The sequence below is a fragment of the Grammomys surdaster genome, unplaced genomic scaffold (assembly GCF_004785775.1).
Source record: "Grammomys surdaster isolate TR1022 unplaced genomic scaffold, NIH_TR_1.0 255, whole genome shotgun sequence".
NCBI lineage: Eukaryota > Metazoa > Chordata > Mammalia > Rodentia > Muridae > Grammomys > Grammomys surdaster.
Window position 1 is genome coordinate 10,046,731 of NW_021604696.1, and position 7,903 is coordinate 10,054,633.

The 7,903-nt window shown below is 44.2% G+C and overlaps 1 protein-coding gene across 17 annotated transcripts in view; it reads left to right on the top strand.

Annotated features, from left to right (window-relative positions):
* Map4k4 (mitogen-activated protein kinase kinase kinase kinase 4) overlaps window positions 1-7,903 on the top strand; it is a 127,888-nt gene that overhangs the window by 78,620 nt on the left and 41,365 nt on the right. For all 17 annotated transcript variants that reach the window (XM_028775451.1, XM_028775447.1, XM_028775445.1 and 14 more), the window contains exons 6-9: window positions 2,204-2,294; window positions 4,413-4,543; window positions 5,155-5,209; window positions 6,589-6,667. In XM_028775451.1, the coding sequence (XP_028631284.1) occupies window positions 2,204-2,294; window positions 4,413-4,543; window positions 5,155-5,209; window positions 6,589-6,667 (356 nt within the window). The remainder of the gene's footprint in view (window positions 1-2,203; window positions 2,295-4,412; window positions 4,544-5,154; window positions 5,210-6,588; window positions 6,668-7,903) is intronic.

The window sequence follows — 7,903 nt, forward strand, 5'->3', positions numbered from 1 at the left end:
AGGAACACTGAAGAGAAACCTGAGTTGCTCATAGCTCTAGTCATCGTGGTGGCAAATGGCATATTTTTGATATGCTGCAGATTGTTTCCTTCTTAGTGACCACCTTCTCCACCCATGAGCTGTCTACAGTAAAAATTTTCTGTGGCAGAGTTTTAATTCAAAACAAAGAAACACCCGGGCTTTGTGCTGATGTTTATCTTAGGAGTTGCTATGTGTTGATGTTGATAGAGAAAGCAAGTGAACCCAGTAAGTCTTTCAGGTCCTCAGACGTTGCTGGAGGTGGCTACCTTCTATATGGAAAAGCTTCTTCTCATCCCTCTAGGCAAGGGTTCTAAGTATACAGACCACCACTGCCTCAAGTACTCTTTTGGGCTAGTCTGCTGAACCGTGAGGGATACAGGGCTCACTGGCAAAGCCCCTCTGTCTTTTCTGCCTATTTCCTCATGCACATTCTGAGCCAATTTTCTCCTTGAGGTAGAAAGCACTGTTTTGTGCCGAAGATGAGAAGTCAGGACTTTACATCGCCAGCGTTGAGGGGCAGTTTGACAGCTCTTTTGTCACATAAGTCAAGGAAGATAAGCTGAGAAGAAAACCATTTCCAGTTGACTTAGACCAGGCTGTCTCCTGAGTCAGTCCATGTGGACTTGGCATCTATATCCAGGAGGAATGATTATGGTCTTAGTTCCGTGCTGGACCCCAAGGGACTTACTGCACATAAGGGAATGTGTTCATTCTTGCTCGTTTGTCTGGTCTAAGGTGGCTGTGTTCTGATCTATTCCCTGAGTGGAAGCAGCAGCAATCCATACACAGTATGGACTGAGACTTGGGCATGACTTCACACACTTACTGCTGGAAGGGTGCAGATTGCACATAAGCCAGAACTGTGAGAAGACAGGGCTGCTCGGTTGTCAGAAGATGACAAAGGGTAAAGAGGAAGTTCATGCAAGTTAGAAAACAGAAGTGAACTGAAGTGGTAGAAGTAGAGGTTCTGTAAGAACCCAGTGGCTTCAGTTTGCTCTTTGAGCGCTTGATGTTACACATGCAGTCTTATGGTATGACGCTGCACCCGGTATGATGAAGAATAGACAGGTATCACATAATCTGTCTTCTGTTTAACTGACACGTTAGTAAGTGAATTCGGAACCCACTGTGCTTCAAAAAGAAGTCATCTAGAGCAATTGTTGCTAATTCGTAGATGTTAGGCTTGAGAGCATAGGCCTATGAGCCCAGCGCTCTGGCACCTGAGGCAGGAGGCTTTCAAGTTTACAGCCAGGCTGTGCCACAAGACTCCACCAGCCTCTAGCACCACAGCCCCTGCCCCTTATTTATTTATTTTAATAGAAAAACCAAACCCCTTACAAGAACCCTACCCTTTCAGTGCTGCGGGAGGCACTTCAGAATAAACGGGTTACTGTGTCCTAAGATACGTTCTGGAGTGTAGCTTCTCTGGTCAGGGGGGAAAGGTGAATGAGTTGTGCAGTGGGCTGCATCGCCGCGTTAAGTCACAGCTGGTGAGTTGTCCAGTGGTGCGTTGCTGTGTTTACATCACAGGTCAATGTGTGTTTCCCACCATCTCTTGGAAGATGCTGCTGGCCTCATTCTAGATACAGGGCAGGGCATCAAAAGTGCATGTGCCAGAAGTGCTTGTTTGCCTAGGAAGAAAGACATTTTATTTATACACGAGGCTGTTCTGGTGACAGAATTATTTTATACTTGGTCAGAAGCGAGATATATCAGCACTTAACAGTTTGTTCCTCTGTAGTGGGAAGACAAGCCTGCATTTTAAGAGCCAAATTTTAAGGCCCTCTCTAAATCTCTGCTGTTCCTCTGGGATGAGTCTAGCTTAAATAAGTTCACAGGGTTACCCACTGAAAGATAGACATTTGGTGTGGGAAAGGAGCCGTCCTGAACACAAATAGCACAAATTATAGCAGACAACCCACAGATGGCAATCTAAAGCTGTGTCACAGGCGCAGCTTAACGTGGTTACAATCTTCCCAGAGGGAAAGCCCAGCTCACTGCTCCCTGTATGTGTGGCAAGGCTGACGGTGCCTTCCTGGGAATGCGCCAAGGGTAAATTTTATGTTCTAAATCTGGATTTACAAAAACTTGGCCCACGTGTGCACCTTATTATAAAAGGATGCTCCTGGCTGTCTATTTACAGGGACAGAGAACTGAGACTCAGATCTGCTTTTCTTTTCAGGGATTGGCACATCTCCATATTCACCACGTTATTCACCGAGATATCAAGGGCCAGAATGTGCTGCTGACTGAGAATGCAGAAGTGAAACTCGGTACGTGGCCGATGTGTGCGTGGCCTGATGCACTGTCCTGGTACTGGCGGGCAGCTTGCTGTGCCCCGTAACATTTAGCTAAGAGTTCATCCTGTTAACGTTTGCGTTTTCCTCTCCCCTGAACGACAAGAGGACTGGCTTATTGCTTAGCTAGCCGCAACCTCCCCTGTCCCATGCTTCTATAGTCTACACTGTCCAGATACAGCAGCTAAACGGAGTTTTAAAAGGTTTTGTTTTAACTTGGGGTGGAGGGGGGCACACTCAGGAACTCATGACTGAGGCACACTTTCTGCCGTACACTGACTTAAAATTCAGGCTTTCTTATGTAAACACTAACCTTAGTGGTGCCTAACATAGTGTACTGCTAGGACATTGGAGGCTGAAGGAAAAAAACTGTGAGTTTAAAGCCAGCCTGGGGTATGAAGTTAGGGGGGTGGGAGATGAGGAAGAGGAGGGAAGAGTAAGAGAGATAGGGAGGAGTATGGAGAAAGAGACAGGCACACAGAGACAGGCACACAGAGACAGGCACACAGAGAGACAGAGACAGAGAGACAGACACCTCCACTGACTTACCCTTCTATTTCAAGAAGATTCAGACTTCCTGCTTTGCCTTATAAGAAGTGTGGGATCCGATGGCTGCACCTCTGCTGCCCCATCATCTGAGCTCATCACTTCCACCCAGTGTTACAACATGGCAATTATATGAAGTTAATGTTTAGTGATAGAATAAAGAATAAAGTCATAAAAAGTAAGCCGGTTGTTTTCAGGTACTCGCTGACATAATGTTGTTTGGTGTTACTTCTTAGACCAGACCTTTGCACATCCTGTTCTCCACTGGGAGTTCATGTCCTCATTTTTCTTTGGCCCTCTGATCTGTCTTGGATCCCTGCCTCCCTCCTACAGTGCTGTTGATAATTTATAAAATTTATAATTGATGTCATATGGCATTTCTCAAATAGAAGAGAATAGTCCCTTTTACCAGAATATTCTGGGAGCACAGCAGCCAGGATTGCTTTAGTCCCTGGCATATTTTCATATGGTGTCTGGGCATCATCTTCAGTGTTGGTGTGGGTAGTCAGTGAATGCCTTCACGAGTGGCTTTTCCTGCAGATGGCTTTCTAATGACTGAGACACATCCCCTGTCTCCCTAAGCTACACCTGAACTTGTCCCCATTTTATTTTTATGCTCTTACATTTTAAACGCAATCAGCACTAATTTCTATTAAAGATCACTGCTGTTTTCTGCAGTGCCTCTGCTACCTGGTTATCTGCAGGTGCTCTGCCCATTAGGAAAGTCTCCTCGGGGCTAACCTGGGACACTCCTGCTGTCCTGGCTCCTTTGTTTCCATGCCCTGACCTCATGCGATGATACCCTCAATCTTTTCTGGCCATGGTTCTGGAAAGCTTAGTTAGGCTTTTTGTCCCGGCTTTGTCCTCTGTGTGCTGAGGAACAATTGACAAGTAAATCAACTGTTTCCTGAGCTTCTTCTGGACGCAGGTGGAAAGTGTGACCCCTGCCAACTGTCTAGCAGTTTGTAGACCCGCTTGTGTGAGCTGCGTGCTCTCCTGTGGTCTGTGATGATAGTGGCATATACTGATGGGCAAAGATCCAGTGTGTGCTTTCTGCTGACCCTGCCTCCCTCCATCCATGACTTTCTTCTAGCCAACCATCATCATTAAATTCATGGAAAGTAGAAGTTGCTCTGAAAGGGCAACTCACATCCCAGCTATTCTGGAGAATGTTTATTGTGAATGTATTTGTTTTGGTGTGTGTGTGTGTGTGTGTGTGTGTGTGTGTATCTAGAACACATAATAGAAGTCAGAGAACAACTGTGAAGTCTGATCTTTGCTCTCATCTTCACGTACGCTCTAGGGACTGACCTCAGGTCCTCAGGTTGTATAGTGAGTTCCTCTTAAGTTCCTCATCTGCTGAGCCATCTCACTGCCCACTCTGCATTTGTGAGTCTCTTTGTTTAGCGCAGTGCGGTGTGTTAGCCATCCAGCCCTGCAGCGGACAGAGCCACGCTGCTTGTGTTTACTGTGGCAGCTCCTCGTAGACTTTCTTCTTCTTCTTCTTTGTTAATTGTGCTCTACTTTTTCTTGCTCTTTGTTCCATAGTTGATTTTGGTGTAAGCGCTCAGCTGGACCGGACGGTTGGACGGAGAAATACGTTCATAGGCACACCCTACTGGATGGCTCCGGAGGTCATTGCCTGCGATGAGAACCCAGATGCCACTTACGACTACAGAGTAAGAGGCCCCAGCCATTACGGCCGTCGCTGGGCATTTTTGTGTAAAGAGTTTTATGACTTCTCTTAGACAAATAAATTGAAGTGATTCTACAGTGACCTCTAGGGACCTGAGACCATAGTACACCTTTTTATCCAGGCATAAAACCCATATTTAATTATCTGAATCAGCTTGACTGTGCTGTTTTATTTGTCAGTAAACCCAAAGCTTTTGCTTTAGTGTTTGTTGTACCTGTTAATGGTGTTAAAATTGAGTTCATATTTTAGCTGTTACCCATGTATTTCAGTATTTGTTGCCAATATCCAATTAATGAGGATTAATTTAAACCATTGCTACACTGGGATTTTCCTTTAATTTGAATTATTTAAATATGTATTTCAGACTTTGATTTTTCTACTCCTTAATACATACATAAAAATTGAAGAACTTTTCTATATTATCAACATAGTATCATGCATAAGTAAATAAAAATAATCCTTAGGGCTAGAAAGGTAATAACTTCTCAGCAAGACTTGTTTTTGTTTTTTTTACCTGAAGGATGCTTGTATCTCATTTGTGTGACTGTCTAGAAATAAAGTAGGCATCTGGAACATTCCCTTCTGTTTTTGCAGAGTGACCTCTGGTCTTGTGGGATCACGGCCATTGAGATGGCAGAAGGGGCCCCTCGTGAGTATCGCCCTTCCCTTTGAGCTCATTTGTTCTGTATAAACTGATTACCTGTGAGAGCCCAAGGACACTGGGCCAGAACCAGGCATGGCTGAGTGATTGGATGAAGGACTCATCATCAAGGGTGGCCACAGATGTACAGGGAGCTCCTGGTCGCCAATATTCCTTTTGGAGCTCTCTAGGTCTCTAGCAGATTCATATGCAGCGTCTGAAATTAATAAGAACTATTTTTTTCTTTACATTTAAAGAATATTGATTGAAATGGGTCCCTCATCTTTTCTTATTTTGAATTTACAAATTGAGAAATTAACTTTTATTTATGGAATTTTCTGTGAAGGTTTGAGTTTGCTTTTCCTTGGGTTAATTCAGTAAGTTGATCAATTATAAAATTGATCTTTGATTAAGGCTGTGATAGAAATGTAGGAAAAAAGTAAGGAAAGAAAACATGCTCAGCATTTCTCTTGGCCTGCTAGGAAAGGTGTGTCCAGACACCACATGCCGCCGGCACAGAGTTGTGAATAAGTATTTGCTGAATGAGCGGAACGATACTGAGAGTTAAGAATCAGTTACCGTGCAGAAGCGGGTATCCACTGAGAGTATTGTGCCCGCGTGTTTCCTTATATGGTGTTGAGACTGGTGGGGCATATTGCTGGGTCATTTGTCTCCGTTTCCCTTCACACTGGGATACTGGTGTCTGCTAGTCTAGTCCCCATTCCCAGCTGCCTTACAAGTGTCCCCCCAGCATGTGCCTCATCTGCTGTGAGATACCAGTGTGTGTGTCTGCTGAACTCACCTTTCACAGTAAGTGCACAGAGGTCAGCACCTCCATTTACATCACCTTTCCTCTTTCCTCCTGAAGGAGCTGGAGTACCAGACAACAGGGCATGGGGACTCTGGATGTGAGCACTGTGTTTAGCATTGAATCTGGTTGAGGCTCTGAATGTGCGCTGCATTTAAGCATTGGTTCCGTTTGAAACCATGAGCTATGTTTAGGCATTTCTACTGTTAAAACGCTAAAGACCTTTACAAAGCTGTTCTGATCCTTAGATCCTTATAAAAACAGCTGTTTTCATTATAATCTTAAAGGTTATTTAAAAACTTAAATTTTTTTAAAGTTTGAATTAATATATATCTTTGATTTATGAAAACTTTCCAGTGTTGATTTGAAGTTGTATATTTTTGATCTTCTTATATTTTACTATTTTTAAATTACTATTTTAAAAATTTAAATTCAAGGTATGGCCTAGAGTTTGTAACTAGATTTCTCAGCTGCTTGACATTCATGGCAATTATTTGTGAATGAAGTTACTTGTACATGAACCCCAGAGGTCAGAGAGAGTAAATGTGTGCCTTACTGACAGAGCCATCTTCTTTCCCAGCTCTCTGTGACATGCATCCAATGAGAGCGCTGTTTCTCATCCCCAGAAACCCTCCTCCCAGGCTGAAGTCAAAAAAATGGTAAGCTGTGTATGGATTTCCTTCCCTCCCCACTTCGTACCTCTCTCCCTCCCTCCCCCTCTCTTTCCCTCCCCCTTTCTTTCCCTCCTCCTCTCCTTCTTCCTCCCCCCTTTTCTACCCCTATAGTTTCACTTTATTCAGGAATACAATTCTGGCCACTCAAACTACAGTACTACAAAGCTAGCACTGATTTCTTTATGTTGTTCTTGATACATCATATTTGAATTAGATGCTAATAACAAGCAACTTCTGAAAGCCCCATAATATGAAGAAAAGGTTATGTTTTAATGTTTAAGGTTTATACATCTTTTAAATGTAATATGTTGCAGAACATTTTCCTACTAAAATGGCAAAGATGTGTTGAAAGTCCTCTGACAATAGATTTTACCATTGATGAAGGGTGTCTGGGGCCATGGTGCATGTTTGCAGGCCCCATGACTTATAATTATGACTACAGCAGGAGAACCATTTGAACCTAGGAGTTTAAAGCATTCTGGGTAATAGAGCAAGATCCTGTCTGGGGTAGGATGAGTTGCAGACACGGTAATGATGTTTTATAAAGTGTACGAACCAGTGATAGGGCAATGTGTGATTCTGCACGCACTGGGCTGGGAATGGGAAAAGGACAAAGCTCTAAAAGTATCTGTGGCACAAATGAGGGTGACAAGAGACCTTCATCCCCACCGTGCACACACAAAGTAAAACCTGCCATTTCTACCTTCGTTCATTATACTCTGGGACCTGATGAGTCGAGCCCGTGTGACGCCGCCTGAAGCGTCAGTAGATGTCCTGCATTTGTCCATTGAGGCAGGCCCCTTGCTCATCTCTGTGTTTGTTATGACACCTGTGGTCATCTGTGCGTCTCCTCCTTCTCTGTCCCTGCGCCTCTGCCTGCTCCATGATGCAGTGGTTAATGAGTAACATTAGACTTCAACTCTGGTTCTTTAAACCTGACTGCTTCTTATAGCTCTGTGTGGTACATTGTTAGTGAGCACTGCAGGTGTGACCACAGTGACACTCCCGACTGATGCAGTGCATTGTTAGTGAGCACTGCAGGTGTGGTCACAGTGACACTCCTGACTGATGCAGTGCATTGTTAGTGAGCACTGCAGGTGTGACCACAGTGACACTCCCGACTGATGCAGTGCATTGTTAGTGAGCACTGCAGGTGTGACCACAGTGACACTCCCGACTGATGCAGTGCATTGTTAGTGAGCACTGCAGGTGTGGTCACAG